This window comes from Carassius carassius, chromosome 38, assembly GCF_963082965.1.
Source record: "Carassius carassius chromosome 38, fCarCar2.1, whole genome shotgun sequence".
Classification (NCBI taxonomy): domain Eukaryota; kingdom Metazoa; phylum Chordata; class Actinopteri; order Cypriniformes; family Cyprinidae; genus Carassius; species Carassius carassius.
In genome coordinates this window covers 4,656,913-4,673,106 of record NC_081792.1, presented here as the reverse complement: position 1 = coordinate 4,673,106, position 16,194 = coordinate 4,656,913, and the positions used below count along the sequence as shown (strand labels likewise).

The following is a 16,194-nucleotide window of genomic DNA, read 5'->3' as shown; positions in this document are numbered from 1 at the left end:
ATGTTCCGGAAGCGAGAGCGGGTAGATCTTCCCGCGAGGCACTGGCGCACCCAGAATCAGGTCAATGGCACAATCCCAAGGGTGGTGAGGAGGAAGTTGTGAGGCTTTGTGCGGGAAAAAGATGTCTTGGAACTCTTGGTAACAAGGGGGAATATCAATGGAGTGTTTATCCACAGGGCTTTCAACGGAGGTGGCATTGATGGGTAAGGCTTCGGAGGTCCTTATCAGTGGTGAGGGTCTGTGAGGGAAGCAGGATGGGAAACACTGGTCACCCCACCGGAGGACTTCGCCTGTCGACCAGGAGACGACTGGGTTATGTTGTACCAGCCACAGACGACTGAGAATGATTTCTGCTGTTGATTCTTCTAACAGTATGAAGGTAATGGATTCTTCATTTAACAAGCCGATAGACATTTGGATTGGGTCCACACTGTATCGGATGTGATGGTGGTTAAGGGGTTTTCCGGTGATGGTGATTACTTGGTAGGTAGTTTTGGTTGTGCTGGCTGGTAGCTTGAGCTGGCGTCAGAGGTTCACCGAGATAAAGTTCCCGGCTGACCCGGAGTCAAGGAGGGTGGTAACTGGAAGAGTGACATTGTCAGCAGTAAGTTGTACAATGGTGGTGAGTGGATTCATCTTAATAGGTGATGGTTGGATATAACTCACTGCTGGCCATGGTGGGTGAAGGGAGCATGCCAGGATGTGTTGGTTTCCTGAGCCACAATAGAGGCATAGTCCCTGGGTCAGCCGTCTCTGCCGCTCAGTAGATCAAATCAGTTTGCATTGGTTCAGGGTCAGGTTCCGGAAGATTTAAGGCTTCAGTTCGGTGATACTGTGTGGGTAACTGGGTAGGTGAGGATTCTTGAAGGCAGGTTTGAATGCGATTGGACCATCTAATTGCAAGCTGGATAAATCTTTCTAAACCACATGAATTGTCGTAGGTGGCCAGGTGGGTGCGCAACTTGGGATCAAGACCTTGACGGAAGGTGGTAAGAAGGTACGTCTCGTTCCAGCCACTGGCCACTGCTAGGGTTCTGAATTGCAGGGAGTACTGGTGTATATTCATCTTGCCTTGTTTCGAATTATATAATTTCTCACCCACGGATGAATCGCCTTTGGTGGTGTCAAATACTTCACGGAAGTGAGCGATGAAATTGTCTAGGGATCGGGTGGCCGGACTGGCTTGTGTCCATATGGTCTCTGCCCATCGCAGAGCGGGACCTGTGAGGGATGAGATAAAGGTGATTTTATATTGTTCGTTGGGGTATAATTGTTGTTGAGTCTCAATGGTGAGTGAGCACTCGAGAAGAAACCCGTTGCAATCCTCCACCGATCCAGAGTATGGCAATGGTCTGATTACCGAACTACAATAGACGATATTGGCCGTCGAAGAAGATACGGGATGTTGTGGTCCTTGCCGGAGAAGCTGGGGTGGGCGGCGTGAGGTGTCAGTAACCGCCGCAACGAATCCACCAGTTCTTGAAAAGGATCGGCTTTGCTCATCCTCAGCTTTTCCAGTCCGATTTTCTGTAACAAATGGACTGGGACAGAGGATTAGTGGAAACTGGTATTTATTGAAGGAAGCAGAATATAACAGTGGGTGAATAGTGAATGGAGATTGAAGGAGGATCCTTGACAATGGGTATCAACTCGCCGGATGGGGTGATCAAAGTAATCAAGGATGGTGACCGGAGTGGAGGATGGTGAGCACACACCTCGGCGATGGTGAGTAGAGGAGATACTGATAGAGGTAACACTGGAGAGTAACTGGGACCATGGGATGGAGAAGGCAGATCGCTGAGAGAGAGAACGTAAACACAAATGGTTAGTATTAGTAGGAGTCAACTCAAGTAGCAAGCAGGGGAATTTTCCGCTGGGTAGTCACGAGATCGGACAATTGAGGAACCAAGGTCTGTGCCTTTATAGTGCTGGGGAAGATTGATAATTGGATGGCATATAAATGTATGTAAATTATATAATTCATATTGAATCATACTTAAAATGAATTAAAGTAATCATAAATTAATTAATATTAAATATAATTTAAGAAGTTGTGTAGTGTATTCCAGCCTTTAGGTGTAACCTTTTAACTTTAAGTATGACCATTAGTAATAATATAAATAAATAATTGGTAATGATAACCAAATATATATAAATAAATATCCTGGATCCATCAGCGGTTTGTGGTTGAATAGAGATTAAATTAATAATACTTCTGATTATTCACTTCTTGTCTCTTATGCATTATATAATGTATTAATGTGATATTATTATAAATAATAGTAAATGTAAGATCTGTAAATGTTGAAACCCTCTAAACTAGATCAATGTTTTGCATACAGAAGTAAAAGCAGATGCTTGGGTGACCAGATTTGAAGGGAACCTTATAGTGTTACAGTAACTTAAGAAACTGGTGCATAATTAAAACATGTGAACAGCTGACATGATCCATGCGCTCAGCAGTGAATCAGACTCAGAAAGCCCACAGCAGAGGACCCAGAGCGGACCGGCCGGCCATGTAACTGGAGCTCTGCGAGTACGCTGGGTAAACACAGGTGCTGCTCCCCCCGTCACAGAGACAGCAGGAGAGCCGTGTGTATGCACATTGTCTGTTTTGTCTGGTGCTGGGAGATCATCTTTAGCAAGAATGACTGGTCAACAGAAATCTGATGCCCTGGTTTTCAGCAGAGGCCAAACATGCTGCTCTGACCAATTTGTTCTGGGTACCAGGAGGAAGCTCTTATTGCTGTGAGGTGGTGGTTTAATACTCAAGAGACTTAATGTGTTATTAATTGTGTTTTGTGGAAGAATCGATCATTTGGTCTTGGAAGAATTTGATGAAAAATGTGCTTCATATTGCAGTATCTGAATTTTGGTGAATCTGACACAAAATGTGCAAAACTTACACAAATTCTCCATTTGCTCTCTCATTACAGACAGGTGAAACAGTTGAGAGATCTCACTTTCCATGTTCATTTCTTTGAGTATGCTTTTATACAGCACCAAATGGCAGCTTATGTATTGACCTATATTATAAATCATAGTCAGTACTTACATCTTCGTCTTAATGTTCGTCTTCGTCTACATACTGTAACTGCTAAAAACTACAGTCATATGTGACGAGTCATGCAGGGACTTCTGGTAATACCCTCCTATAAATTATAAGATGGCCCATATTTTTACTTATAAACAACTTGATTGCGAAAGTTTGTACTGTTTGCCTGGCTCTGTTAGTGCGCTATTACCGTCTTCTTTCAGCTAACAGACCATTGTGTTTTCTGCCAATCATGGCATCAGTAATTATTAAGATGACTGAATAATAGAAAAGAAAACATATCGGGCATATATTCATATTCACATGCAGTTGACTCACAGCTAGTATAGGGTTAACTAAAACAACAACAACAACAAAAACATAAACTGACATAAATTTTTTTTTTTTTTTAATTAACTGGTTTTATTTCAGCTATTTGCCAATAAAATATATGTCAGTAATCTGTGGCAGGACAGCTCTCGAAATGAGAATTTACAAATAAAAAAATGCATTGGAATTAATTTTCGGCCATATATATATATCCATTATTTAACAAGTGGCTGGAGATTCAGGCATTGCAATACTGCTTAAATAGAGTATAGATGGTCTGTTATTAAAGCTAGGAGTACTGAGTACTGTATAGTTTTGTAAAAGATCTGGCTGTAGCCTGGTTAGGAAATAAAACTCTGTCTGGTCGTTTGAATCCACTGACATGCTCTTCTCATTCTTTGTACATGCTCTTGTGTAACACTGTTTTCGGCACATCAGCATTTGCAATGTGCCAGACTGCGCCAAGTGCAGGCGGCCGGGAAGGGGGATCCCTCTCCCTGCTATTTTTAGTCTGCTGCATTGTCAGTCACACTGAAAAACCAGAGCAGGACAACAGATCAATCCTCTACGTCACTGTTGCTACCTCCAGGAGGGAAGAGATTGCATTCAGCCCCCTCACAGCCCGCCACGCTGCCAATTTCCAATCCCATCCTGTCATAGTGACCCACTGTTCCCCATCGACCTTGACTTGCTGTAACGAACTTACGTCGTGCCTGTGACCTGTCTCCTTGGCAGATCCTCGAGCCCTTCTTGGCATGACCTTACTATCAATAGCCCTTCTCAAACAGTGAGGCTAAATATAGACAGGCGAGCTGATGAATTATGCATGGCCATACACACAGACCTCAGCACCCGTCCTCTGCAAATGCTCGCCGTTCACGGGAGCAGAGCGGAGCTCGTGATAGAGACAGGGAGAATATGACAGCTGGCTGTTTAGTGTGAGATGCTGTATCTTCGTTTTGTGGCAACGACTCGATGCTAAAATAACAAGATGCCCACTCACAGATGCTCCACAAAATCACAGCCAGATTCACACTTAGGTTTCCATTAGGGCATCAGCTTTATTTGTCAGCGCTATATTCTGTTGATAAAACATTTATAACGATAGCACAGATCTGTAAATCTGCAAGTGATTGAAGGATCAGCAAACTGTACATTATCCCTTACATATTTTGTTTTTAAGAGACTGAAACAGAGGTCTCGTGTAGCTCCCAATGTTTTTAGTGAAGTATTTTGACAATGGCATATGTTCAACCCTGAAAACTGCAATGCCTTCTAAAGGAAAAACTAAATTGGCATGATCTGACACCCATCACATGAATGTCATGCTGTAGTGCACAATGCAGGGGAATATGTAGTCTAGAATAGTTCCTTCTTCCAGAAAACACCCAATGTATAAATAAAGTCAGTTGCTATTTTTAGAAGGAACAGTTTATAACCACATCACGACTCGGTGCACACTGGGCTCATTACCCTCTCCACAGCTTTCAGTGGCAGCTGGAGTTGCTAGGCAACAGTGGCCAGTCAATAATGGCTGGATATGTGTTTTATTGGCAATGTAGAGGAGTCTGTCTTTTATCTGCTGAAACATTAATCGAGGTTCCTCAGAAAGCCTCTGTACAGTACAACCTACAAAGCAAGGCACAATCTACCATACTGCTACATACTGTAGTGACCAAAGCACTGCCCCAGACTGACTGATTTCCACAAGCTGGCTTCTGTTTCTTCCTTCATGGCAGAGAGAACATGTTCAGTACAAACATATGCTCCAGTTCACAGTGAACCTGTTCCTGTGGTGATTAGGTTTAGTGCTGAATGACAGTTTTGCACATGTGGCTCTGTCTCATTAGTGTTTTTGATGACATGGGAGTGAACTAAAGGGACTCTACACAGTGCTTAAGTGTCCTGGGTTAGGGATGCACCGAAACCGAAACTGAAAATTCTGGATGCACTTGACCAAAAACTGAAACAGAAAATGCTTTGTAATAATTATTTCTTATTTTATTTAATAATATAAAGTAATTATGTAAGACTTTTTAATTTAACTTAATCATTTCATAAATTAATATTAAATATCAATATATTATTTTTATTCAGTTCTACGCAACAAAATATATGCAGATATGACTGTGTTTTGACTAACTATCCAAATAATGTCTAGTCCTACGATGCTATTATTATCAGAGCATGTGAGCAGAGCATCGTAGCAGCGTTGCCATGTTAGAGCACAGAAGTGCTACTGCAAACAGGAACAAGTAAACCACACAGAAATGTCCTGTCTGCACGTTATTTGAGTGGCCTTTGCTTTCCATGCTTGTTATGTGTTGCTAGGGTGATCTGGGTAGTTGCTAGGTGGTTGTTTATTACTGTGAAGTCATAAGAGCATCTCCCAAGTTACATTCTGGTATCTACTGTAGATATTGTTAGTCTTTAGGATTTTTTTTTCACCTGTTTCATTATTGTCAACTGGAAATAAGTCATTATCAGGATCTGTACCATGATATACAGTGTAAGTGGTTTTCAGCTACAGTTAGAAACGCTGTCAAATTACAGTAATTCTGTCTACATTTTTGTGTTTTGTAACAGGAGCGACTGCTCCAACGATTATAAAGAGAACAATCACTTTCTGTATATAAAATAATCAAGAGTATGCAGCAGATAACAGATGGTTTTCACATCATACAGGAAAAGTGTGAAGTGGAATGTCTCTGGCTTGATTCACTAATGCATAAACAGCAGGAAACCACTATGGCAAAGAAACTCTGTACCTGAACACTTGCATTTTAGGTCACACTTTATTTTATGTTCCAATTCTCGCTATTAACAGACCATTAACTATGACTTTGCCTCAATAAACTCCCAATTATTAATAGTTAGTAAGGTAGTTGTTAAGTTTAGGTTTGAGGTAGGATTAGGAATGTAGAATATGGTCATGCAGAATAAGTGCTTTATAAGCACTAATAAACAACCTATATGTTAATAATAGACATGCTAATAAGCAACTAGGTAATAGTGAGAACTGGCCACTAAAATAAAGTGTTACCATTTATTTTTGCACCAAAAAGTGTCTTTCTTCATCTAACGCTCTTGTGACGGATAAACAAGAGTGATTTGTTCAGAATGCTCCTCATTGATAACATGCGATGATGACACATGTAAAGGGACGTGTCAAGGGGAAATTATGATTTTGCAATTCTCCCAATTTCAAATTCTGGTGTTTCAGAAGGATAGAAAATAATAATTGGTAACACTTAAGTTGAGGGACAAATTCTCACTATTTACTAGTTGTTTATTAGCATGCATAGCATATTGGCTGTTTATTAGTACTCATATAGCACATATAAATGGCTTATTCTGTATAATCATATTTTAGATCTCTTAATGACCCTTAACTAACTAAAACTATTTTACTAACTAACTATTAATAATTAGAAAATATTGGAGTTTACTGAGGCAAAAATCATAGTTAACAGTTAGTTAATACTGAGAGCTGGTTCCAAAAACTAAACTGTGACCAAATAATTCATATTTTAAACTGAAGAGTTAGTTTTGAGTTGTGAAATCTAAAATATGTCTTTATAAGAGAGTTGTCTGTCATTTCATGACCACTTTAAACTCACATCTGACTCTTTGGAAACCGGCTAATTTTCACTTAAGACCACTGAACGTATCTTCATGTTTTAGAATCAGAATCAGAATCAGAACTTATGAGATTTTTATGAGAATCATTTACTCTCACTTACAGTAAAACCCTAAATCTCTGTACTTTATCCTGGTATTTGCCAGAGCATCAGAATTTTTCTGACATTTCATCTGCAACATGCAATGCTTATTTTTATTTTAATGTTCTCTTTGAGAATCTCTTACTCTTACTTAGGACAAAACAGACCCACATTTACATTTGGTACCTTAGAAAACCCTACCAAAAGGTTTTTTTTTTACATTTCAATTACATATTACTGGCACTTTTAAAAAAATAATTTCACAGACTTTTAGAAACAATAAACTCATCATCCCACAAAACAAACGTGAATCTGTAACACATTCTGACAGGACTGAAGCGTATTCTCCTGACTGGGCCAGTTTGGACCAGTTACCCATGCAGCAATATCATTGACTGTGTGTTCCTGGCCTGTATTCTCTCTGCTAAATTAAGCTCAGCTTCTCAACCAGGCAACAGCCCAATGCTTTGAATCCATGGTGACTTCATAACTATTATATATCAAACATGTGACACTAGGACCGGATGTGACATTGCGTTTACAACTCCAAGAAAAGCCCAGATCCTGGAATTAGATGCTGCCATCCTACAGTGAAAGCGCTATATTTACTTTTGAATACACTTGCTAATTGAGTCATCAGAGGCACAATACCATACACCGCCAATTAAACGCTGCCCACATTCCATTGCATCAGAGTTACATATTCTTTCAAAATCTTCTATTCTGTTTTAATCTTTCAAGAAGGAAATTAAACTGGCATTCTTAAGTTTCCTAATATGCATTCCCTTTCCTATTGTGAACGATTGAGATGTGCATGTTATTTCAAAAAGGAGGGAAAATAAGTGTAAAAGAAAGGGTGCATTTAGACAAAATTTACAAAATAGCAAAGAAATATGTGATGGTTTGTCTGCTGAACAGCTTTAATACAGTACTCTTCTAATGTAGCACCAATTCACTGAGCTGCTTCCTATAAACATCCCAGTATTGGAAAATCAATCGCTGGAAAAGGCTGAGTTGCTGTGTGGGCCACATATAGACAGTTCCTCCTATGGCAGACATTGTTTCAACCCAATAGCTAATCGATTTGTGTTCATTCCCAGTTCTGGCCACATGAGGATACAATCTATTTAAGGAAAGAGCTGAATAGGTCAAAAATAATGCTTGAAGAAATTAGTATCTTGTTTGGTTTCAATTTACCCAACTTGAAGAATGACGAAAATATGCTTTCTCATAGTATTTATAATGCATGTGAGGTAAGCCAATCATCAATCATCAATGTTCTTGTAATTCAGCTGAATTAGTTGTGCCTCCCAGCTGTACACAAGATGAGCAGCACAGTGACTTTATATGTGGAGCTGTTTGAAGATCAGACCTCATGTTGTTCCTGTAGTGGGTTATACTGGGACAGACGGAGGCCACCAGCTCCCAGTCTCACATCTCGCTCTGTTCTAAAGAGCAGACCTGGGGTCAGACGGGACATTTGATCAATTATTTAAAGCAAGCCTAGAATAAAATTGCTTTCATGTCTAAGCCTTTTATTTATGTATTTACTAAATAGTATAGTAGGTATGACATTTTGAATGTTTGATTTGGCTGTCTTTCTGTTTGACATATGTGAGAGGATCATTATAAACAGCTAGTGTTGCATGTGAAATATAGTAAAATAAATAAAATACAGTAAGAATCGAGTTGAAGTAATCAAGGGATGGGTTCCATGTTGGATATATGAAATCAGTATTAGGAAGAATATCGAAGCGGTTTCATTTTATGCACCAATATAAATATATGTAGTAATTGCAAACAGCAGTATTTACATATTCATTATTGTTTTGGATCAGTATATATTTTTGAAAGAAATGTTTAATTCTTTAGCAAGGACACATTAAATTGATCAAAAATAAATATATCAAATATATGCTGTTCGTCAAACTTTATATTTAAAAATTAAAAAAAGGATCCAGCAGCACAACCATTTTCAATCGTAATAATAATCAGAAATGTTTCTTGAGCAGCAAATCATCATATTAGAATGATTTCTGAAGATCATGTGACACTGAAGACTGGAGGAATGATGCTAGAAATCCTAAATATATTATTATAATATTTGTAAAATGTAATTATATATATATATATATATATATTACAATATAAATAGTAATAATATTTCACAATATTACTGTTTGATCAACTTAAGCATCTTCTTTCATCTTAATGATCCCCATATATAATCATAATTGGAGACTAACTTGACCATTTTGAATGATACAGATATATGAATCTGTTCGTTTAACAGATTAATTGAAACAGAAACTGAAATTATTCCCAGAAATCAATCAAGCTTACCAACTTACCAACATCATTTCTGCTATTGAAGTAAATGTCAGAAACACTAATAAAACATCTGTTAAAACTATGTGAAATGACACAGCCTTTTGTTAAATTAATCAACAAGGTTTATGATATTGCTTCTTTGATGTTCAACAAATATAATATACTATTCAACAACAATTTGTTAAAACTTCTTTTGTATTTGTATTAGGATAGATAGCTTCTTCATTACGTACTGTAAATGACAGTGTAATATTACATGTCTTCGAGAAAGAAAACAAAACATGATTTCATCTAATTTTTTTGCACATACAAATGGCACTCGAAGAAGCACCCTGGAAGTTACATAAACGTTCAAACTATTCCTAAGCATGGAAGTAAACTAGTGTAATGATCCTTGGCATCCCTGTCCCTGAGGGTGTCCACGACACACTTGGCCATCAATCAAAGCCATAATGGCCACCCATGCAGTCAGTGACTGTCTGAAGCCTCCTTCATATCTCCGGCCGCTCTGCTGAGGCCTGGGCATTAACACACAGCTCGCTGGACAATGGCAGGCCGTGAAATCCAGGCTGACTCACAACCACTCACTGACAGTCCCATCAGGGCCTGCTCCTGTAACCGGCGTATCGCTCTGACAAAGCGGAGGCTCACTTCATATATATCAAATCCTCATGTTCATAAGTGGAGGAAGTTATTGTCAGGAAGGAACTAGACCTCAGGGTTTGGGATTCTCTGTGCATCTGAATAGGGTAAACACCTTTTGAGATGTGGAAGCGTCCCATCATTTAGGTGATGTAAGTGGTCACATAGGGCCCCAGTGTCCTGGGGGTTTGCAGGGTGGTCTACAGATCATTCATTTCAGTGTAAGGACTATTCTTAGCCATTGTTTTCTTACAGAACAATCAGAACAAGATCAGTTTGGTTTCATTGATCAGATGTGTCAAATATGTTTATTTATTACTTTTTTTTCAATGACATTACAACTCACTATTTGTTTTCAAAGTGTGAGAAAGGATGTGAAAAAGAAAAGAAGAACGAGTTTGGGAAATGTTGTCTGAAATAATCTATGAGATATTCCCTTGAATGTCATCTTTGGAATTCAAAGGTTTTGAGAAGCGTTCAGCATTATAGGATTCTAAATATCATAAGAGCACATTATTGCTTAAATAAGTTGAACGATTACATACGTTTACCCTTCTTCTCTCGACAGCGTCGTTTAGTGAACTAAAGCGATGCGCCGATGCTTTTCACTCCCAGCAATGTCCTTGTGCAATTTACTGGTCTGTATTTTTATACAGCGCGTTGAGATCAACATTAATATTGTATCGATATTAAAGCATCCATCAGAGCGCGGATGGAGGTTGTATTTTCCCTGACTGCAGCATATTCCTCGTGCGCGCGCACCGAGTGTGCGTGGGGATCTCTCCCGCACGCGCCGCCCCCTTTATAAGTGATGCGTAAAGGATCTCCAGTATCACACCACTCTGAGACTTCAGAGAACTCAGGAGCAGATGCTCATCTGCGTCTCCACTTCATCTTTTTCACTCTTTTCTATTACATTTTGATACAAACCGACGTTTTTCTTCGTCGATGAGGCTTTCGTGTGGTAACCGCGCTCCCTCGAGCAAGTTCCGTTCGCTCCATTCCGTGAAATCAGGGAATTTCAAGCACAGATAATAATAAACCGCGTGATCTTCCCCGATGTGGGAGTGCTTTAGATATGCAGATGCTTGGCGATGTTTAGACGCGAGATGGGACGCAGGGTTTCCCCGTAACATGCGCGGATCGCGGGACCCCCACTGACACTGACACACTCACGCGAGCGCGCTGCTGCACACAGACTGTCACAGACACTTGAAAATGGTCCAGAACGTGATTTTGGTGTTTTTCCGCAGGAGACTGAGTCAGAGACCAGCGGTGGAGGAGCTGGAGAGCCGGAACATCCTCAAACGTGAGTATCGCACCTGTCAGACCAGACCTTTTCTTCTGTGGAAATAATGTTTGTCACCTCCCTGTTGACAAATAACATAACCGTATTGCTTGAAATTCGGTACCCTATTGAAATAATAATAATAATGTACTGCCAAGTGTTCATGTCTAAATTAACTGTTCACAAAACGTGTGACTAAATCATTTTTTCTGGATTAGGACACATAACAAAACACATTTATAAGCGTTAGATAAGATGGAAATAGATCTGTCATAATTATGTCACCACTTATTTATATTTCATGTTGTGACTGGTTTGACACTATATTTATTCACCTTTTGTCACCAGTGTGATTAATTATATGAAGTACAATAGTAGTATTAGGCTATAAATATTTACTAGATCTACAAATTATGTTGCAATTGTATTTGCATACAATGTGTGCACCCAATGCATTTTTCCATTAGTGAATAAAATAAAGAAATATATGAAATTACTATTTCAGTTTTTCTACTTCAAAATTTCACATTTAATGTCTCACTTGCTTTTTCTTTGTGATTGTTTAAAATTTACTGTCAATTTCTGAGTAAACTCTTTCAACACTTAATATTTTTCAATGTATTTCTCTATAAATGTATAATTCGGTATTTCTTCTTTAACAGTCTCTATAATTCTGACCACAGAGTCATTTGAAATTTGATAAATAATTAAGCTAAGCACAAAAACATCCACAAGCACGAAAAAAGAAAAACAAATCTGAGGGAGGATTGGATGTAATTTCAGCTCGTTTGGAATCGAGAGATTATAGAGGCAATCTTTCTGGAGCTTGACACAATGATATCAGTGATTACAGATTGTGAGGCTGGCAGAGATTACACAGGTCTACACATGACCACAATCGGAGTCAAACTGAGTGTAATTTCACCGTTTCATCTGAGGGGAGGATTTTCACATTGTTTAAATGATTAGTTACATTTATAAGAAAGAAAAAATACCTTTTGTGTTTAGTGTAAATGGAATTTTACAGAAATCAGATGCAGTTTTTAGGACAGTCTACTTCAGCATGTGTCCTTGTGATGAGGCTTGTTTATTTAGTTGAGGCCGCGGCACCTGTGTCTTCTGACTCTGCGCAGCTGTCTGCTGACTTTGGCTGATCTCTCCACCTGTCCGCATGCACATGCTCCAAACACTCCCTCACTCCCAAACAACTGGGATTCGAGACACAAATTTAATCAAAGCAAGGACGAGCAGCAAGGAGACAGTCCTGATGTGACAGGAATATTAAATGTGTTTTCAGAAGTGGTTCAATCAGACTAGATAGACACGTGCGTCTAAGTCCTTCACAGCAGAGATTCAGATAATCCACGTATTTGACAGAGGGAAATGTAAGAGATCAATGTTATCCTGTGCTGTGAAAGGTTAAAGCCTATTAAAGAAATGATGTAATCTGGCGCTCTGGTATTATAAGCTGGGACAGGAGATTCTTCAGGATCTGATTTTAGCATGAGCTAGACATGGAACCAAGCCATGAGAAGTTTTATTTAAAAAATGAGAATCAAACAAAAACAAATCATATACATTGACATTTGAAGGAAAACCTATTCCAGCAGTAGTGCATGAGTGCTGTGGAGTGTAAGCGAGCCCTTCATGTAGTGCGCTGGATTAAAAACTTACCTCTGCTTTTTCTCATCTGTGATTATTATTTTTGGTGGATTTGCAGAGAGGAATGACCAGACAGAGCAAGAGGAGAGAAGGGAAATTAAGCAAAGGCTTAACAGAAAGGTATGTGGATCCTGACAAAAATATCAAACAGTCTACACATATATGTGTTGTCTGCTTAGCCTGCAGTATTCACTCTGTCCTCTGAGGAAAGACACTAGTACTGCTGTAATAACAGTCATTCACTGTGCAGCAGGCACTCAAAAGCCTATAAACGTCCTATGGCAAAAAGAATGACAGTTTTAAAACAATTTATAATAATTGGACAAGATTACAGTTCTTAAGAGAAAAAAATCACAAATTCACCCTCTCTTGTACAGTATTCATCGCATACCACAAATGCTTAAGTTAATGGCAAATCATTGATTGATGTTTTATCAAATCAGTAAGTCAAGGGTGTTGACGTAAAGCCACTTAAATGTGGTCAAATCATTGTAACACACACCCCGAGTGGATTAACAGACACCAGCAGTCAATAAACAGTTGCATTTATTAATAATAAAAAAGGACAACCTGAATCAGAATATTTGTATTTTAATTGGATCATGGGGCTATCAATAGTCTTTGTGTTTTATCGGCTGAAACACAGCTCATCCTATACAGAATTGAACGTTTTTTCTTTGACGCAGCTGTTTGACTAAACCTCTGCCTTATTCTTGTGTTTCCAGCTCAACCAGCGGCCCACCGTTGATGAGCTGCGGGACAGAAAGATTCTGATCCGTTTCAGTGACTATGTGGAAGTGGCCAAAGCTCAGGATTACGACAGGAGAGCGGACAAGCCCTGGACCAGACTATCTGCTTCAGATAAGGTGTGTGCATTAGAAACCCACTGTACAGGCCACCACACAGCGATGCTGTTTAACACATTAATAATATATATATATATATATATATATATATATATATATATATGTTTGATTGATCAAATCTAGGCCCACATGGTCTGCGAAGTTCACATTTTCTGTTCTTATTTTTGGAAAAATTTGTGGAATCTACAGAAATATACATTTATAAGTTGTATTAAACAGTTCCAGAAAGTATTATCATATTAGACAAAATATGGACTATTCAAGCATTTTTTTAAAGCAATGGATAATTTTATTCAGCAAGGATCCATAAAATTGATCAAAAGTAACATTAAATGGATATTCCATCCCAAAATGAAAATGTTGTCATTAATCACTTACCCCCCATGTCGTTCCAAACCCGTAAAAGCTTTGTTCGTCTTTGGAACAGAAATAAATTCTATTTTAACAGATATTCAAATGGAAAAACAGCTTTTCTAAATTGAAATTAATGTTTCACAATATTATTGTATTTTTGATCAAATAACTGCAGCCTAGTGAGCAAAACAGACTTCTTGCTAAAATATTTTAAAATCTTACTGACACCAAATGTTTCTATATAAAGATCCAGAAGATGTTTAAAAATTCTGTGTGAGCCTCTTCATGAGCAGCTTGTGTTAAGTCAACAAAACCAGAACATTTATAAAACATCGGGTGATCTTCTTTCCTGTGACCTGCTTCATGCGTGTCTGTTTTCCAGCTCATTCTTGTGTTGTTTCTCAGGCGGCGATACGCAAAGAGCTGAATGAGTTCAAGAGCAATGAAATGGAGGTTCATGCATCAAGCAAACACCTGACAAGGTCAGTGTGTGTTACCATTTCTTCCTTGTGTATTTATACATGGCCTGTTTCTATATATTGTTCCGTGTTTGCATAACTGTTCACCACAAAAACGTCATCACATCTACAATAGATGATTTCTGGCAGGACAAATACAGTACAGTAGATCAGTATGGGAGGTTGTTTAAATATAGCCATAACGCCACTGTCCTGAAAGTGCAGAATTTGCAGAATAAGCACACTTAATTGCTTGCGGACATGTGTAACAAATGCTTGCTCACATTTAGCTTACGTTTGTTTTACGTTAGACCTCATTTCTTTGAGCACAAATAGCTGAACAAGGTCCCAGTCCTGTGCTGAGCAGAGCTCTGTGTGGAACACACACACACACACACACACACCGCTCTTCTATTAATACACATTTAATGGATGGTAGTCGATCTTCGTGGTGTCTTACAGGTGTCTTCTCCCTTTGCATTGCAGGTTCCATCGACCATAGCAAGGTTTCTTCCGTGAAGAATATGCTAACGGTGTCTCTGTGAAGTCCCAGACCTCAGGGGGCTGTCCATGGCTGCTCCATGGAGGGCCTGATATTTGGGCGCTAGTGAACCTTGGAGGCTATGTCTCTGGAGCTTCAGCCTGAAAAAGCTAAAACCCCTTCAAACTCCACTCAGTCCAGCTACAAGTCTGTAGATTATTGAGCCTTTATTCTTTTTCAGGGGACTCTTGTGAGACAGTGGAAGACTGTTTGAAAGACACTGACTTTTTAGTTGTTTTTTGTAATGGACTGTTTTAACCAGTCGCCTTTTGATGCCAATGGGGGGGAGGGTGGGGGTCAAGCATGTGACTCTTTTCAATCTTTTTCCCGCACCAGTGTTGGTGCTGTAGTGACACTCTGAACGTTTCTGGGCTCCTACTAAAACTTGAGTTTCATATCAGCTGTATAGATGTTAGTATGAGGAACGGAAATCATGTCTTACCTTTGCAAGGACTATTTATTGTCTGTACAGTACAAGCTTTGGATTTTTAACAAACAACAAGAATTTCTGTCTTCTTTTCTGAATGAATGAATGGAAGCATGGATGAATAATGAATCAATTTAGCTGAAACACTGTGCTCATACTCCCATGGACCATCTCTACTAACAATCTTCATCTCTTATGCTCATTTGTCTAATCAGTCTCCTGTCTTGTGTTCAAGAGAACGCCAGATTCAGTTTCTTTTATAATAGACGTACAGAACACGGAAAACACGAGAAGTCATTATTTCCATTCACACACACACACACACATCACAGATCTATGAGGGAAGATCCTCCATTAGTTTAGCATTCATTCCTGAAGTGCTCATTTTCCTATTATATTATATTCCTTTTATATTTTAAGAAGTCGTGACATCAGTAGTAGCTGCTGTATGTGGGTGAGCAGAAAGCAGGACAGTGGTGTCAGTTGATGGAGAGAAGGCACGATTTCCTTTTGAGGTTAATGAAAAAGAAGACGTCAAG

The 16,194-nt window shown here is 39.0% G+C and overlaps 1 protein-coding gene across 2 annotated transcripts in view; it reads left to right on the top strand.

The window, feature by feature from the left end:
- LOC132119165 (phosphatase and actin regulator 3-like) overlaps window positions 1-15,824 on the top strand; it is a 61,383-nt gene extending 45,559 nt beyond the window's left edge. The window contains exons 9-13 of one of the 2 annotated variants that reach the window (XM_059528929.1): window positions 11,313-11,368; window positions 13,068-13,129; window positions 13,735-13,875; window positions 14,635-14,711; window positions 15,174-15,824. In XM_059528929.1, the coding sequence (XP_059384912.1) occupies window positions 11,313-11,368; window positions 13,068-13,129; window positions 13,735-13,875; window positions 14,635-14,711; window positions 15,174-15,189 (352 nt within the window). In that variant the 3' untranslated portion in view covers window positions 15,190-15,824. The remainder of the gene's footprint in view (window positions 1-11,312; window positions 11,369-13,067; window positions 13,130-13,734; window positions 13,876-14,634; window positions 14,712-15,173) is intronic. The other variant, XM_059528931.1, reaches the window with a different exon arrangement.
- Window positions 15,825-16,194: the final 370 nt, after the last annotated feature.